The 19,035-nt window shown below is 44.5% G+C and overlaps 1 protein-coding gene across 1 annotated transcript in view; it reads right to left on the bottom strand.

Annotated features, from left to right (window-relative positions):
• The window catches only part of mcm3 (minichromosome maintenance complex component 3), a 45,112-nt gene extending 27,320 nt beyond the window's left edge, over positions 1-17,792 (bottom strand). The window contains exons 1-10 of the mRNA XM_048536784.2: positions 17,683-17,792; positions 16,199-16,311; positions 14,914-15,122; positions 14,254-14,384; positions 10,083-10,321; positions 6,564-6,672; positions 6,050-6,203; positions 4,819-4,950; positions 2,558-2,766; positions 1,173-1,347 (exon numbers count right to left, since the gene is read on the bottom strand). Coding sequence (XP_048392741.1) covers positions 1,173-1,347; positions 2,558-2,766; positions 4,819-4,950; positions 6,050-6,203; positions 6,564-6,672; positions 10,083-10,321; positions 14,254-14,384; positions 14,914-15,122; positions 16,199-16,311; positions 17,683-17,751 — 1,540 coding nt within the window. The 5' untranslated portion in view covers positions 17,752-17,792. The remainder of the gene's footprint in view (positions 1-1,172; positions 1,348-2,557; positions 2,767-4,818; positions 4,951-6,049; positions 6,204-6,563; positions 6,673-10,082; positions 10,322-14,253; positions 14,385-14,913; positions 15,123-16,198; positions 16,312-17,682) is intronic.
• Positions 17,793-19,035: the final 1,243 nt, after the last annotated feature.

Raw genomic sequence — 19,035 nt, 5'->3', positions numbered from 1 at the left:
CGCAGTACAGGGGACGGTGAGGTGGTGGTAATCTCACTTATCTATAATCCAGATGCCCCAGACAATTTGTGGAGGAGACTGGTTTAAATCCCATCTCGGCAAAATTATTTAAACTTGATTAATAATCTGGAATGTAAAGCTAGACTCAGTGTGAGTGAGCCCAACACCCATCAGGTTCACAAAGAGGAGCTGTCCTTAGCTAGTCTAGCCCATGTGACTCCAAACCCAGAGCAAACACGATTGACACTTGAGAAATTAAAAATGGATAACAAATGCTGCTCTGGCCAGTGATATCCATACTGCTTCAAGAATGACCCACATCAAATCTGATGTTCTAAATGTTTGCAGTACTGCTTGTTAATTATGGTTCATGCACAAGGTCTCTAAAATCCCTCTCAGCATCAATATTAAATAATTCCTCACCACCTAAAAACTTGCTTTCATTCTTCTTATTAAAATGAAGTCTCAGATTCTCCTACATTATACTCCACTTGCCATTGCTTTTTTATCTCCCATTTCTCCATATCACTTTCCCATCTAGCTCAGGAACCAGTTAGCTCTGTTGGCAGAACGGCTGGTCTGTGATGCACAGTGGCACTGACAGTGTGGGTTCAATTCCCACACTGGCTGAAAGGACTACGAAGGACTATCCTTCTTAACCTTGCCCCTCACCTAAGGCATGGCGACCCCAAGGTTAAACTACCACCAGTCATGTCTCTATAATCAAAGCAGCAGCCCTGCTTTGGTGAGACTGTGGCAACTGGAATTTTTACCTTACCCACCCAGCTTTCCGCTGCTGGAAAATGTACATGCATTATCCTCAGTTTCTTCATTTCAGTCACGAATTGCGAATAGGCTGAGATCCCCAGCATGGGTCCTCGCAGAGAGCTTACTATTAAAATGCTGCCAATCTGAAAATGAAAAACTTCTTTCCATTTTTTTAGATCTTTAACCAATTCCTCAGTCATGCTCTTCAGAGTCCTTAGTTTGTGCTGTTTTGGTTGGCACTTAATTGAATGCTTTTTGAATATCCAAATACATTAAATTCAGAGGGACCTCTAGTCATATTCTGTTAGTTTTAATATTAAAGAGTAACAGACTTTTCAGAAAACCATGTCAAGTCGGTGATTTTGTTTTTGTTAAAATGGCTTATTACTATTTGCTGAACTTACCATCACCATCCTGTTCCCCTGTAGCCCGATACCTGTGCATTCGCAGCACATGCTCAGAAACCGCTCGGTCCTGTTCTGGGTCCATCTGGTCCAGCATAATGAAAAGTAGGTCGAAACGGGACAGCAGGGAATCCTGGAGGCCGATGTTTTCCATTGGAGTTTTGTACTGGTTATACTGGCAAGGAAAGGGGAGGCAAAGAATGAGCAAATCAGCCAACAGAAGCAAACACTAACGTATGTCTACGATATCCACCACAACAAGACAGGGACTTGGTAGAAGAGAACTAGTCCCATTCCAGAAGAGACTGACCCAAAGTGTTGTTCTCTACATTGCCTTTAATTAGTGCTGAAGGTACAGAAGGAATTACTGCCCCAAACAACCACAGTCTGTCCTTTATGGTGGAATAAATGAATAGCATCAACACAGTTTTGGCTGGATTGGAACTGATTTACAATTTGAAGATTTAAGCGTTGATGCTGCCATTTCAAAACACAGTACAAAAAGTGCAAACTTCCAACAAAACATCTCATTGAGCATAAATCCAAGGAGTTCACAAAATAATACTCTGTTCTAGTGAAAGGTCATCAACCTGAAACATTAACTCAGATTCTCCTTTGCACAACTGGCCAGACTTGCTGAATATTTCCTTTATTCACTCTCGGGACGTGGGAGTCAATGACTAGGTCATCCCTAGATACTCACTGAGTAGTTAAGAGTCGACATGTAGGCCAAGCAACAGATTTACCTCCTTGTAGGGCTTCAGTAAACCAGATGGGTTTTTATAATAGTCGACATTGGTGATGTGGTTGCCATTAGACTGGCTTTCATTAAAGTCTAGCTTTATACTGAAACTGAATTTTACCAGCTACCGTGGTGAAATTTGAACCCATGTCCTTAGAACTTTAGCCAGGCTTCTGGATTAGCCCAATAACATTCCCACATGCTACACCCTCCCCTTAGCCGGTTCTATCTTTATTTCAGATCTCCAGCATCCACAATGTTTTAGAATAATACATTGCAGATGAGCTTCTTCAGATACAGAGTTAAAGCATTGCCTCAGAGAGCTGATCAAGAGGGTGCATAGCATGCCTGCAATCTTATTTTCCGCTGTGTAGATCTCTGATGGCTATGTGCAGAAGGGGCTTCTGCGGCAGAGGTCAACATGTCAATGAGCCATTCGGGGGTTATGGGGTCCTCCAAGCAGCTGTGTGGTCACACAGTTCAGAGGGAGCGATGGTGAAGCAGAGTACAGAAATATCCCTTAGCATGTAAACCAGAGGCAAATTAGATTAGGCATATCAACTGATGGAACCTGACGTTTCGACAACGCTCCAGATGGTCCCAATCCTAATCTACAGGGATCCTCTTGCGCACACATTCTCACCTTTCCGTAAACAGGATTGGCTGCAGCCAGAACACTGCACCTGGCGTTCAGTCTGGCATGAATGCCTGCTTTCGCAATGGTCACACGTCCCTGCTCCATCACCTCATGGATGGCTGTACGGTCTAAATCAGACATCTTGTCAAACTCGTCAATGCAGACTACCCCTCGGTCTGCCAAAACCATAGCTCCAGCCTCCAGCCGCCTCTCTCCTGGCAAAGAGAAGAAGGACAATCAGAAGCCTGCTTCGAAACAGCACACTCTCGCAACAGTGCAGCACAATATTACTTTGAGGGATCCGGAAAGAAAAGACTCCTGTTTCTCCATAATTCATGTCATTGGGCCAACAAATCACTCTTTGGCAGATAGACAGAATTACCAAGAGCCACCAATGAAAACCTTTACATCTCAGCAGTAATACACCTTAATGCTGTCATATTAGCAGAGCTTAGCTTCGGCAGTGTAACTGATCACCCATGTGCAAGTGGTTTCCTCATTTTTGTTAAACATTCTGCGGTTACTACAGAGGTGGTAATTAACAGCCAGCTGAGACTGATCTACCCATCCCCCATACAGCACGGTTTCAGTACTGGACAGAAACATGCATCACCAGAGACACAACCTTGAGAGTCAACGGAAAGCTGCACAGCCAACCACTGTTCCTCTACAGTGTTTGACTTCTCCAATTCCTTTGTCACATAAATCCTAATTTAATGTAACTGCATCCAGAGCCATTCTTAAACAAGATGAAAGCAACGTGTTCCTAGTCTGTACTAGGGCACAGGCCTGTCTTAAAGATGTACAGGTTACATCAATACAGAAGGGCTCTTCTGGAGCAGTGGTACCATCCTTCTCGCTCAACCAGGAGGCCAGGGTTCAAGTCCCACCTGCTGTAGAGGTTTGTGACGACATCTATGAACAAGGGCATTTTTTTTAAAACACAGAGGGTGGTTTGTGTGTGGAGAACTTCCTAAGGAAGTGGTGGATGTGGATGAAGGTTGGGAGGGATATGGGCCTGGAGCAGGCAGGTGGGACGAGTTTAATTTGGGATTACATTTGGCATGGACCGGTTTGACTCTGTAACATGTTGATGAGAAAATAAAAAAGCAATGCATTTGGAGCAGTGAACACATGGTGCTGAGATATATCAGCCCACCACACCGCCAAGTGGCAGCGACAAATACTGCAAGCAGTATTACATGCTTGTGAACACCTAAATTCCCATCCCCACACCATTTACCAGAATCAGACTGAAACCAGACTCCAATCTGAAACATGCCATCCTGTGGGAGACACGCAGAATCTTTACAAATACAGGCAGGCCCAGGTTGCAAACAGGTAGTGTTCGGGAATCTGTGAACAAGTCGATTTGTAGACAAGTCAGAGCACAATGCAGGACAATGAAAAGTTCTGAGGAAGAGTCACTAGGCCCAAAACGTGTTTTCTTCACAGATGCTGCCAGACCCGGAACTTTTCTAGCTACTTCAGGTTTTGTTCCTGACTTACACCATCCACAGTTCTTTCAGTTTTCAATGAAAAGTTGCTGCTCGTACTTACCATAAATTTTTTTTAAAAAATAAATTAAAAGTACATTTGGGGTCGGATTCATAGACAGGACATTTGTAAATTAGGGACCCCTGCATTAAAAACTGGTCTTTAAAAACATAAACACATCCCTTTGCCAACAGAGGAAGCTGTGGGGCCGTTATAACAATGCCTCATGACATTTCACAATGTTCCTAATCCAGGCTCATATGAGCAAGGAAGAAGAACAGGTCACTCAGTCCTCCAGGGTGTTCTGCCATTCGATAAGATTGTAGCTCATGTGAATTTAATCTCAACTTTACATTCCTGCATGTCCCTGATAATCTTTGTTCTATGCATAATCAAGAATTTACCTCCTTCTGCCATTGAAATATTTAACAATTCTGCATCCACTGTCTTTTGAGGAAGGGAATTCCAATGATGCTCAACCCTCTGAGAAAATGTTTCCTCACCTCAACCAATGCTCACTCCACGCAACTGCCTTCATTCCATTCTAAAAATGGGTTAGTTCTACAATCCCCCGCCCTTCCTTCCTCCCTCTCTCCCTCATACTGCTTCCAAGTCAGCATCACAGACTGATCAACAGCTCTTGGTTAGAAACAAAACTGCAGATGCCAAAATCCGAGGTAGATAAACAGGAGGCAGGGAGCATCTGGAGGAAAGGAGAAGTCAATATTCTGGAAATTACCCTTCTTAAGGGCTTACTTCAGAACTCTTACCAGTTTCTTGATCTGTGGTCACTGCGGCAGTCAACCCCACACCAGTGGAGCCTCGACCAGTGGTTGGGATAGCACGTGGAGCACTGAAGAGTACGTAACGTAGGAGCTGGGATTTAGCTACGGATGGATCACCTGATTGGAGGAAAAAAAACAGCATTGTAAGCTAGACTAAGATAACAAGGTGTGGAGCTGGATGAACACAGCAGGCCAAGCAGCATCAGAGGAGCAGGAAAGCTGACGTTTCGGGTCTGGACCCTTCTTCAGAAAATGAAGCTAGTAAGCCAGACTGCTTCTTTCGGTCAGTTTTGGAAAGTGCGCATTGGATAACAAAGCCAGCTGCTTCTGCACCTAGACCCAGTGTCCTTAGGGAGGGATTTCCAGGATATTGGCCCAGCGACAGTGAAGGAACACCAATATATTTTCAAGTCAGGATGGTAAGCAGCTTGATGGGAAACATACAGGGGATGGTGTTCCCATGTAGCTGCTGTCCTTGTTCTTCTGGATGGAAGTGGTCATGAATTGTTGCAGTGCATCTTGTAGATGGTGCATACTGCTGCTAAGAGAGGTGAATGGTGAAGATGCTGGATGGTATGCCAGTTAAGCAGGCTGCTTTATCTTACACGTCTATGATAATCAATAGTGCCATGGCTGCCATCAACCTAGTGCTTTACTTCAGATTCGTAAGGAATTAAAACTTTAATCATCTGCTATTGTGGGATTTGAACCTGTGTCCTTCGAGAATTAGCCTGCTTTTCGGGGTTACTGGTCCAGTGACATTCTACCTGCCTCCCCATTGTAGTCACATCCTGGAACTGAGCTTACTGACCAAAAACAATTACAACCATCATCCTTTATATCAGGTATGACTCCAGCTAGAAAGTTTTCTTGCTCATTCTCAATGATTCCAGTTTTGCTCGGGCTCCTTGATGCCACACACAATCAAATGCTGCCTTGATGTGAAGGGCAGTCATCTCACCTAACTTTGGGAGTTCAGGTCTCTTATTTGGACCAAGGCTGTGACATTACAGCTACAATAATGCCTCCCACACCGTGATGTGGAGCTGCAGTTATTGAGAAAAGTGGAAAGTGTTTCATCACACTGCTGGCCCATGCTGTCCAGGAAGATATTCAGACTTAGCCATGAATGTTTTCATCAAGAACCAAGCCATTTCCTATACAGTGAAGAGTAGAACTTAAGACAGCACTCAGCAAAACAGTCTGCATGCCTTACCTATTAACAAGACATTGATGTCACCACGAATCCTGCTCCCATTCTCAAGCACTTTCTCCGATCCACCCAACAACAGGCACAGGATTGCCTTCTTGATGTACTCATGCCCATGAATACTGGGGGCTAGGGACCTAGCAAGCTGCTCAAAGATGTCCTAGCAACAGAGAAGTAGAATGCAGTGTGAATCAACGGATGTAAATGACTAAGGAAATGCTGTGAACCAATGGAATATAACCAAACACGTAGTCACCCATCAAAATACTTAACCAGTTTGACTCAAACCTCAAGGAAAGAAAAAGACATACCTGATAAACCCCCAGAAACGTTTCAACAAGAGAAAATAAAGATTTGACTCTAAAGTAAAGTTTCCCATCATAAGGATGACATGTTCATTATTCATGAAGCATTAAATATGCTGAAGATTCACTTTATTAGAGAGAATGTCCGTTTTATGGTGTTACTTACTACAGATATCAAGTATACAGGGAGGAGTGATAAATTCACCAACTCCTACCTTTGAACGAGATTTGCTAAATTTCTTGATTTTGGCCACATCATCTGCAGAAAACATCGGCGACACCTCTTTGCTCATCATCTTGATGTTACACGCAATCAGGATTGTCCTGCAGAAGACAACTTTGTTACATAACTTCCATCTCTGCCAAAAGTGCATTCAGTTCAATTTCTTGCCCTCATTCTCTCCTGTTATTCACAGCATTAGCAGCTAAAGCATCAGACAATCCTAAAGGTGTAAGACATCACATTTCTTTGTCCCTGTAGAACCCCATAATTAATCATTTAGGAGCAGATTAAATTGAATAATCTCCCTGTTATTTCAGAGATGATGTGATTGACACAATACAGATTGTGAGGTGAGTACACAGTCTGGGATTCCTCAATTTCTGATTTTAACATTAACTCTGCTATACAGAAAAGTAGACAAGCTGAGTAAGTAAATTTAAAAAGTAGCAAAGTGATGAGGGAAGGTGTTTTCTCAGTGGCTGATAATCACGCCTTGCATGTGGCGGCAGCAGGTTCAATCACAGCTTTCGTAAGAGAATTCAGTGTTTTGAAATGGAACAGTGTACTCTGTTCTAGGGAAATGGTGGAAGAATGGCAACAAACGAAGGCGCTCATTTGGAGAGCCAGCACAGAGACGGTAGGCTGAATGTCTTCATTAGGCACTGTAATAAATCAGTGTTTCTCTACCTCCAATTCATAAGATACAAGTAATATCCCAAAACTAACTGTGAATCAAGAGGTAAAGGAGAGGGAGGAGCATAAAACAATTACCAGGGCAAAGGTACTGAAAAAAAATGTTAGAACTAAAATCTATCATGTTCCTGAATCCTTACTGACTTCATTGGTAGTGGGGAAAATTCTCTAATCCATTATCAAGGACTTTATAGAGAAACATTTAGAAAGCAGCAACAGGATCAGACAGAGTCAGCAGGGATTGATGAAGGGTAAATCATGCTTGTCGAGTCTGTTGGAATCCTATGAAGATGTAACTAGTTAAAATGACAAGGAGGGTACACGATGTGGTATATTTGGACTTTCAGAAAGTGTTTGACAAAGTCCCGCATAAGAGATTATTGTGCAAGATTAAAGCACATGGGATTGGGGGGGGGGGGGGGGGGGAAGTGTATTGAGATGGATAGAAAACTGGTTGGCAGAGAGGAAAGAAAGAGGAGGAATTAATGGGACCTTTTCAAATTGGCAGGCTAGTGGGATGCCACAGGGATCTGTGCTGGGACCCCAGCTATTCACAATATTGATTTGGATGAGGGAACATCTCAAAGTCTGCAGATGATACCAAGTTGAGTGGGAGGGTAAACTGGGACAAAGATGCAGAGATCTTTCAGCATGATCTGGACAGATTGGGTGAGTGAGCAAATCAATGGCAAATGCATTATAATTTGGATAAATGTGAGGTTATTCACTTCAGATGCAAGAACAAGGCGGCAGATTACTATTTGAATAGCTGTAAACTGGGGTAGGGGAGTGTGTAGCAGGACCCAGGAGTCCTTGTGCACCGTTCGCTGAAGGTAAGCATGCAGGTGCAGCAGGCGGTAAAGAAGGTAAATGGTATGTTGGCCTTCATTGCGAGAGGTTTCGAGTACAGGAGCAGGGATGTGTTGCTGCAGTTGCCTTGATGAGACCACACCTAGAATATTATGTGCAGTTTTTGTCTCCATTTCTGATGAACAATGCTCTTGCTCTCAAGGGAGCGCAGCAAAGGTTTACCAGGCTGATTCCGTGGATGGTGGGACTGACGTATGAGGAGATACTGACGACGTCAGGATTGGTTTTGCTGGAATTCAGACAAACGAGGGGGAAATCTCACAGAAACGTACAAAATTCTTACAGGACTAGAAAGGGTAGATGCAGAGAGGATGTTCCTGATGATGGGCATGTCCAGAACCAGTGATCACAGTCTGAGGATTCAGGGTAGACCATTTAGGATGGACATGAGAAGACATTTCTTCATCCAAAGAGTGGGGAGCCTGTGGAATGCATTGCCACAAGAAGTAGTTGACGCCAAAACATTGAATGTATTCAAGAGACAACTAGATATAGCACTTGGGGCAAATGGCATCAAAGGAAATGAGGAGAAAGGAGGATTAGGCTAGTAAATTAGACGATCATCCATTATCATAATGAATGGCAGAGCAGGCTTGAAGGGCTAAATAGCGTCCTCCTGCTCCTATCTTCTATGTTACATCCCAGGCTCATTTAAAACCAAAACAGGCTGCTGAAATAGTACATACTTCATTTTTCCCAAATTCTCTAGATTCTAGAAAGGTCCCAGCAGATTGGAAAGTAGAAACTTGAATTTCATATTCAAGAGATCAAGACAAAGAGCAAGAAACCACAGGTCATTTAGCTGAACGTTGACCAGAGAGCTAGAATCGATTGTTAACAAGGTTGTAGCAGCACATTTAGCAAACCTCAACATGATCAGATACAGTCAAAATGGCTTTATAAAGTCAGAAATCTGGTTTGACTAATTTATCATAGCTCTTTGAGGAAGTAACAAAGTAATGCATAGAAAGGGAAATCTGTGGATGAGCTGTACTTAGCTGTCCAATCACTATCACACAAAGTGCCACAAGGGTCACTATGCACAATAAGAACGCATGGTGTAGGTGGTAACCTATCAGCATGAACCGAGGATCAGTTAGCTAACAAAAAATTAAAAGGAGGCAGAAATGAATGATTCTCAAGCTGCAATGCTGAAAATAACAGCGTACCACAGTGATCAGTGCTGGGTGGTTCAAATAATTACAATTTTTCTCAACAAAGGAACCAAAGTATGCTTATTAAATCTGCTGATGACACAAAGGTAGAAAGGATGGCAAGTTACAAATAGGACATATGCTGACTATATCATTTACAGACTTAAATGAATGGCTAAAAGATTTACAGTAGTCATACTGTTTATTAGTGGAACCGTACCTGGAGTACTGAGTACAGTTTTAGTCTACTAAATTAATGGATGTAAATGCATTAAAAGCAGCTCAAAAAAAAAGTTCAAAATTGATACCTGAGATAAAGAAGATACCTTCAGATGAAAAAGATATCTTAGGAGGAAAGGTTGGGGTAGTATCCATTGGTGTTATAAGGACGATCTTATTGAAAGATACAACATCCCAAGGAGACTTGACAGGTGGATGCTGAGAAGATGTTTCTGCTTATGAAAGAAACTAGAACTGAGGAATTAAAAATAAAGCTTGCCCAGTTCAGACATTGGTGAGACAAATTTCTCTGAGGTTATGAATCTATGGAACACTCTTGCCAGAAAGCGATGGAGGGTTAATGAATTCTGTTAAGGCAGAGGTAGACATATAACTGACTAACAAGGTTATCATGAGTGATCAGAAATGCGGATTCAAGGTTGTAATCGGACCAGCTGTGGTCCTACTGCATGGTAGAGCAATTCCAGCCGCGTGCTCCAAATGTTTGTGTTTGTATGATCTGTCCTCTCTCGCCAGTAATAAATATTATTTACACCTTGCCTCACTGAACATACCTGAAAGTTCCTGAGGTGTAGCCATTCTTTTTCCCAGGCAGACAGCGGTAGGTGCCTATGACCTGCACTCGGTCCCCAGGCTTCACCACATCCACCAGGTCGTTATCCAGAATGACATCAACCGAGCGGGGTAGCTGGCCAGCAGGAGCCTTCTCAGGCATCTCCTGAATGGTTATTGTTTGGTGATCTTTGTATGAGGACAGCCCAAATTCAGTTTCCAAGGGATTATTCTCCTCATCCTACAGGACAGAGATATACAGAGACTTATACAGCTCTCAAGCAGTAATGATTATGTAGCTTCTCGTCAGTACTCTTCCAAAGCAAATATCACTGTAACTACAGGCAGAATTTTCAGATTCCAGACATCACTTCGCAACCCAAAGCAAACACCAAATACATTATTTAGTCATAGACAGTGGTGTAGGGGTAACATCCCTGGGCTTGTAACACAGAGGCTCTCTGATTAATGTTCTGGAAACATGTTGGTGGAATTTAAACTCAATTAATGAAGTGTACAACAAAGTTACTCTCAGTGATGGCAATCTTGACAGAATACTATCAAATGTAAAAACCCACTGGATTTTTTAAACAGTCTAATTCCAGACCTGCAGCAATGCAGTTGACTCTAAACTGCCTTTTGAAATGGCCTTGCCAGTGACTGATAACAAAGTGTGGAGCTGGATGAACACAGCAGGCCAAGGAGCATCTCAGGAGCACAAAAGCTGACATTTCAGGCCTAGACCCTTCGGGGTAACTCCCCTATCACGATCTCAAAGTCAGAAGCAGAAAGCCTTAAGCAAAATATTGGAAAGTGGAGTGTTGACAGTGATATGGCAAATACTTTCATGCAAAGGTAGAACTACAACAGCAAATACTAAAACCACACATTAATCCAGTTTCCACACTTGATGTAAAAGCCGAGGCATTCACCATGATGCTGAAAACTGTACAGTCAGTGGCAAATCCCCACTTCGAATGGTATTAAAGCAGCATGACAAAGTGAGTTAATACAGTGTGGAGCTAGAGGAACACAGTAAGTCAGGCAGCAGAGGAACAGCAAAGTCAACATTTTGGATCAGGGCCTTTCATACTTCTTGTTATCTCTCAGCATGACAAAGTGAGTCTCTCCCCTCATCCCTGCAGTTCCGATCTGTTGTCTATATTTAGTGGTGTATGTTTCAATGTCTCTCTCACTTTGTCCATCTCCCTTGGCATGAGTGTGCTGGTCAGTCACTGTGTCAATCCCAAGAGGGAACACGTGTTAGTCAGGCGCTAGGTATGATTCCAGACAACAGTTTTCCCCAATTTTAAATCATGAGTTTTGCTCTGGCCCCTTCAATCAAATTCAATACCTCAGTTGAAAGGTTGCCTTGATGTCAAAGGCAGTGCCTCAGGACATCGCTGGATGAGGCCAAGATCAATCATACACTTGGCACTTCTGGCTGAAGACTGCAGTAAACATGTCAGCCTTGTCTTTTGCTGTGATGCCTGGGGTCCCCCATCATTGAAGGGGTATGTGTGGAGCCTCCTTTTACTTTATTTACTCCTGACTGGAATGGCATCAGATTGGTTCGTTGCGGTACTGCTTAACTCTATCACTTTTGCTTATGCCGTCTGGTACACAAACAATCCTGCTTTGCAGCTTCACCAGGTTGATGCCTTATCTTCAGGTATGCCTGCTGCTGCTCCTGCCATGTCCTCACGCACCCTCCAAAGTACAGGGCTAATGGTAAGATTCTTAGCAGTGTAGATGAGCAGAGAGATCTCGGTGTACACGTACACAGATCCTTGAAAGTTGCCACACAGGTTGACAGGGCTGTTAAGAAGGCATACAGTGTTTTAGCTTTTATTAATAGAGGGATCGAGTTCCAGAACCAAGAGGTTATGGTGAAGCTGTACAAAACTCTGGTGCGGCCGCACTTGGAGTATTGTGTACAGTTCTGGTCACCGCATTATATGAAGGATGTGGAAGTTTTGGAAAGGGTGCAGAGGAGATTTACTAGGATGTTGCCTGGTATGGAGGGAAGGTCTTACGAGGAAAGGTTGAGGGACTTGAGGCTGTTTTCATTAGAGAGAAGGTGGTTGAGAGGTGACTTAATTGAAACATATAAAATAATCAGAGGGTTAGATAGGGTGGATAGGGAGAGCCTTTTTCCTAGGATGGTGATGGCAAGCATGACGGGGCATAGCTTTAAATTGAGGAGTGAAAGATATAGGACAGATGTCAGAGGTAGTTTCTTTACTCAGAGTAGTAAGGGAATGGAACACTTTGCCTGCAACGGTAGTAGATTCGCCAACTTTAGGTACATTTAAGTTGTCATTGGATAAGCATATGGATGTACATGGAATAGTGTAGGTTAGATGGGCTTGAGATTGGTATGACAGGTCGGCACAACATCGAGGGCCGAAGGTCCTGTACTGTGCTGTAATGTTCTATGTTCTATGAAACAGGGATGATCCCCTGGCTTGATGGTAAAGGTTGAATCAGCTGCTGATGGCTGTCAGACGCCCGGTCTTAAGGGGTTGGACCTATCCGAAATCTGTCCCATGAAACACGGTGGTATTACCGCATAAGGGAAGAGAATGCTTAATGCAAAGATGGTGTCACTCTTGCCGATACAGTCACAGACAAATGCCTCTGTGACGAGTCGGTTGGAGAGGACAAGGCAAAAACAATTGGGGCAGCACAGCGGTTAGCACTGCTGCCTATTAGCACCAGGTGACCCCTATTTCCGCAAGGGTTTCCTCTGGGTGCTCTGGTTTCCTCCCACAGCCCAAGATGTGCAGGTTAAGTGGACTGGATATGCTACTATGCCCATAGTGTCCAGAAATGTGCAGGCTAGAGGGGTTAGCCATGGGAAATACAGCATTACTGGGATAGGGTGTGGGGTGGGTCTAAGTGGGATGTTGTTTGGTGTGGACTTGGTGAGCCAAATGGCTTGCTTCCATCTTATAGGGCTTCAATGATTCTAAAGATCAAATGGATTCTTCCCTCATCACCTTCTCCTCAGCGCAACACCCATGTCCTTAATGGGACAGGTCAACGGGCACAAAGTATGTTCTCTGTCCTTGCCAACCTCAGGTGAACCCATCAAGTTTTGTGAACTTGCTGGGAGTGCTCTCGCATCGACTGAGGGGTGGGTGGGTGGAGGTGTGTGCGCACGATTGCACACAATTTGGCGTCAGTGCGCGTAATAAGCAGGCTTGTTGCCCACATTTGACCTGATATCTCCGACCTCACAGAATCTGGAATCAATGTTGAGGTTCTCCAGGCCATTAATCTCTTGACTCAATATCAATTTAATGCCACATCTGGCGCTGGCTGGGAAATTAGGACATATTAGCTGCCTGAATATAACCTTGTCAGGTTGTTTCTCAAACAAGCATGAGACAGCTTTCCCAATTTTGGCACAGATGTTGGTACAGAGATCTTTCTCAGGTTTGATCCAGCTGTATGTGCCATTACTGAAGCCAGTGCCATGGTCAATGCCAGGTGTTTCATCCAGTTTCATTCCCCACTTTGGGTTCTACAGAGGCTTTGCTACAACTGTAATGTTTTACTCAGCCACTTCAGAGAATGGCTGGGGAATAACCACATTGCTGAGAGTCTGGAGGTACACGTAGGTCAGACCAGATAAGGACCAGATCTCTTTCCCTAAAATTACCTTAGTGAACGAGATGCGTTTTTTTTCAATATTTGGCAATGGTTATGTGGTTGTCCTTGGGCTAGTTTTTAATTCCGGGTTATAGTGAATTCATATTTCGCCACTTGCTATAGTGAGATTCATACTCAGTAACTGAGCATTTTCTGAGGCCTCTGAATTATCAGCCCAGTGGCAGTGGCTCCACTCCCTTTCTGAAATTATCCCAGGATCTTTGAGCTTTGTGATTAAACTGGCAAAGGCTTATTTGTTGACTACACTTTAAGGATTTTACAAATATTCATGCCATCAATATCACAAGATGCTCTTTAGTTTGGGTGCAGTTCCAAATGATAAGTTTAACTCTTGCACAGCCCACAGCCAGCAATGACCGTCCCACTGTTACTGCATAGCTCAGATTCCCTGCACTGTGAGAGAACTGAAATACAGAGTTCCAGAGATCCAAGAACGTATTTTATCAAACCCTGAAACCAATCCAGCTACTTCATGCTACTCTGCAGAAGCCTCACCTTGGTTGGGTAAACAGCGCTGGAGGGGAAGGCCTCCAGAGATGTCATATCTGTGTACTTGCGTTCAATGGTTTTTTTTGTAGCTGGACAGTAATGGACACTACGGACCACTTTGGGACGCACCAGCGAACCTGCAACGAGAACCAACAGCAGTGGTGATAAATCCTGGTTAAGGGCAATGACAGCTCACTGAGATATGGTGCGTAGGAGACAAGAGTTTACACTGTCAAATGAGGGGAAAAAGACATTACTTTTACACCTGAGCTCATTGTGCCCTATCCCAGTAAAAATATTCAAACTCTTTTAAAACAAAACCTATTCAATCATCTGATACAAGCAAGATCTCAATCTACCGATCAACCAGCACTGATCGAAGCAAAAAGTTGATTGCATCCCCAAATAGACTCCCTGCTCCTCTTCAAATGGTGCTTAAAAGATCTTTCAAAAACATCTGAACCACTTGAAAAAGCAGTGAGTATTCAGTTTAAGATTACCACAGGTGAACAGTTCTCACAATACACCATTAAGTTACAAGCTGTCTATTAACAACCTCATTTTCCTCAATCAATGAGAACCAACTGCAAGGAGTGTTCGCCGAAGTCACGAACAAAACAAAATGCAAACACAGAGCAGCACCCAGTCTCACCCAATCAGACTCACATTTGATCACAATTCCCTCCACACACACAACGTTGCTGAGAAACCGAGAGGTCAAGGTCCGTGGGCTGACATGGTTGGATCCAAAGCTGCCTTCCAGTCCAATGTAGAAATCCTCAAATTGCTTGGCATAGGTGGCATCAATTGAGGCAACAAAGTCCTTTAGCGCTCGCTGGAAGGCCAGGAGTTCTTCAAAGGAATTGCTCAGCAGTCTGAGAAAATTAGACAAAGGTTAACTGGCTCAGTGTATCTGCAACAGGTTTTCAAATGTTAAAGATATACTACCTCAACCCCCAGTGGTGAGGGAAGTAAGGGTCAGTAACAAGAGATGACAGATTTAGAATGATAAAAGAACCAAGGGCACATGAGGAGGTTTCTTTTAAGAGAAAAGTGAGCTTTGACGTGGAATGCACTCAAAGGTGATGCCTACAGATTCAGTGATAGCTCCAAAAAGATATCTATTCAATGTTTGCAGGATGGTGGTGACAGAGCTGACTACTGTGGCTTAATGGATTGATCCTTTAAAGAGCAGGGGCTGAATTGTCTCCAGGGGTGCTGTACCTCTCTTGGAACAAGAGATTGGAACATCCATATCAATCCAACAACATACACTTCATGATCATTCCGCCACCTCGAGCACATTTAAAATATGTTTCAAACAGATGAGAAAGTTCCTCACTCAGGGGATTGAGTCTCTCTGGAGTTTGTTTTACTTCCCCCCTAACTATTCACAGGATGTGGACACTGCTGGTTTGGCCAACATTTATTGTCCATTTCTAAATGCCATGGAGAAAAGTGTCAGAAAGCTGCCCAAGAGAGCATGAACTGCTTTGTTATGTACTGAGATGGAGTAATGGAATATGAAACCCTGATAAGAAAAAGTGGCAGTTGATAATGAAAATCAATTATTATCGCACTGAACAGCAGAGCATGCTCAGGCACACTAAAGTCCTATTTAGCAAGATTTTTAACATCAGGCAAGAGCAGTATACAGTAAAGGGGGACTGTGGAAGTGAAGTGGGTTCAGGTTAGACAAGTGAGCAAGGTACTTGTTTCAGAGATAGTAGGAACAGCAGATGCTGGAGAATCTGAGATAACAAGGTGTAGAGCTGGATGAACACAGCAGGCCAAGCAGCATCAGAGGAGCAGGAAAGCCGATGTTTCGGGCCTAGACGCATTTCTGAAGAAGGGTGTAGGCCTGAAACATCAACTGTCCTGCTCCTCTGATGCTGCTTGACCTGCTGTGTCCATCCAGCTCCACACCTTGTTATCTGAGCAAGGTACTTACTGTGTCGCTCTTTTCTCATTCTTCCTGCGCAGGTCATTGATGTTGACAATCAGTCGGTACAAGTTGTCACTGATCATGTCCCTCACCTTACTTTGGTAAATCCCCTGGTCTTGCTGTTGGCAAGAATGCAAAAAACCTTAGCCCGAAATTCTTTCAACTGGTCCTTTACTCTTTAAAAGCTTATCAAAGCAACTGATTAAATCACCATCAGGGATATAACCATCTCTGATGTAGGTGACCGCTTTCAAGTTGGACTGATTTGGTTATGTCAGGGGCAGCTTCACCCAAGAACAGGTGCACAATTAATAAAATAAAAACAAAATGCTGTTGAACCGTGGCAGGTCTGGCAGCATCTTTGGAACCACTGTTTTTTTGAAATTCACTTGTAAGATATAGGCATTACTGGCCAGGCCAGCATTTACTGCCTGTCCCTAGTGGTCCTTGAGAAGGTGTTGGTGAGCTGCCCTCTTAAACTGCTGCAAATCACATGCTGTAGGTTCTCTTGAATAAGATATCAGACACAAAATGTTAATGCTGCCAGACCTGCTGAGTTTTTTCAACACTCTGTTTACATTTCTGGTCTCTTTGCATGTTGGTTTCAGCATGGTGACAGAATAACTCAGAATCTTTCTGAGGCTGGGATAGACAGCTACTTGATAAGCGAGGAGAGAAGAAGTGTTTATGCAGGTAGCCGGGAAAAAAAAGCAATCTGATCAGCATTGATGTTGCTGAAAGACAGAGCCAGATTGAGGGATTGAGTGGCCTCCTCTGCTCCTCGTTTGTGTGCACTCATGTATACTTCATTTCAAACATTCATTTTGAGTCAAATTATGAACCAAGGGAAGCAGGTGTCAGGTAAACACCGCTGGATGTTGCTTGGCAACTGGGAAGGGATACAGGAATAAAAATCAGAAGGCAGGAGCCCTGGATGAAGTGTCACCGGATTCAACGCATTAACTCTGCTTTCATCCCACGGATGTACTCAGCCTTTTGAGTTTCAAATTCGGTTTCTGTTCGTCTTAGATCTGCAGCAGCTGTACTTGTTTGTTTTACTTCAAGCTAGGAGACGGTCAAAAGGGTCACCTGAAGCACAACAGAAGTGAGTGGAGGGTTGTGAAATGGGGTGGGGGCGTGCAAGTGGAACGGCAAGTAGCGGGGGGAGGAGGGTGAGGTGGCGAGTGGAAGTGGGGGGGGCGATGAGGGTCGGGGAGGGGGGTGAAGGGGATGGTTTGTGTGGGGTATAAGGGAGGGGAAGTGGGCATGGGGGAGGGGCTGGGTAAGGGGAGTCGAAATGGGGGAGTGGTGTGCAAAGTGGGGTGGAAGGGTCAGGGTGAACAAGGCGGACGGGCCGAGTGGTCGCACCCTCCCGGGGAGGGGTATAGGAAACACATGCCCATGGAGTAGGGTAGGCACCCAGCCCAGTACCCCGCACCCCCCCCCAAACTCATCGCCGGCGTTGACCCCTATTCCCCCACAGCCCCCACCTCATCATCCAGAAAGTCCAGATATTGTCTCTGAGCCTCCCTCAGAGCCGGATCCTCCACCGCTGCCATTTTCACCGCCGCCGCTTTCCCGCCAAACTGAGTCACGTGGGACCGGCTTCCGCGCGAAAAACCCCGGACCAATCGGAGAATGCACCGCGGTCACATTGACACGCACTGCCCCGCCCCGTCACCGCCAGCCCAGGCCTCATGGACACAGACCCCGCCCGCTTCCAGGAGATAGGGTCCGCCCCCTTGGACGTAGGGTCCGCCTTATGGGCACTGAAGCCGAGACTGAACGCTTGGCCCCGCCCTTGGATACAGGGCCCGCCCCTTGGTCACTGTATCATGTCCCTTGTGCGACGGCCACGCCCCTGAACACTGGCTCCGCCCCCGACGTTGATCTCTCCTCCACGGCATTGGCCCGGCCCTGGCCATAGACCACGCCTCTGAGACGGACCCCGCCCCGGTCTCTGGTTCCGCCTATTTAAAGGGACTAACGCAACAAAGGATCCGAGTCTCCCTGTAATCAAATGCGATAGATGCTTTCAAAGTCAGAGTTAAAGGGTTGTAATGGTCAGGGGTTTCACGTTTCTAATAATAGACTAGGTCTGCCTTAGTCAGAAGTCACACGACACCAGGTTACAGCCCAATATGTTTAAGTGAAATCTCTTTTTTTATTGCAAAAAGCTACATTTTATTCATAAAGTTTGTATACATACACTGACACAAAAACAGTTCAGACAGAATGGGAACTGCAGACGCTGGAGAATCCAAGATAGCAAAGTGTGGAGCTGGATGAACGCAGCAGGCCAAACAGCATCTTAGGAGTTCTGCACAGCTGCATGTCAACAAAATACAAAACATTGGATAAAAATAGAACTACGGACGCTGTAAATCAGGAACAAAAAAAAAGTTGCTGGAAAAGTTCAGCAGGTCTGGCAGCATCTGTGAAGGACAAAACAGAGGTAACATTTTGCGTCTGGTAGGTCACTGGTGGCCTACTGGACCCAAACGTTAACTCTGTTTTCTCCTTCACAGATGTTGCCAGACCTACTGAGCTTCTCCAGCAACTTTGTTTTTGTTCCTGTACAAAACATTGCAGTTTGACTGTACGCAAATTCAAAGACTGCTCACACATACAATACCAATATTCACAAATATTTGGCACACTGGGAGGATCCATTAACTGAATGGACTCTCATTTATCTTCAGCAGGAAGACTTCAGACCATGCTCTTCCCCCACGACACTTTGACAGCAGCTTCCCCAAGCTTTAGTGTGCATCCCTCAGCACATAATCCTGGACCTTGGAATGTGCCAGTCTGCAACACTCGGTCAGGATCAACAAGGTCCG

This window comes from Stegostoma tigrinum, chromosome 9, assembly GCF_030684315.1.
Source record: "Stegostoma tigrinum isolate sSteTig4 chromosome 9, sSteTig4.hap1, whole genome shotgun sequence".
Classification (NCBI taxonomy): Eukaryota; Metazoa; Chordata; class Chondrichthyes; order Orectolobiformes; family Stegostomatidae; genus Stegostoma; species Stegostoma tigrinum.
The sequence above is the reverse complement of the archived record's forward strand: the minus strand, read 5'-3'. Positions and strand labels throughout refer to the sequence as shown.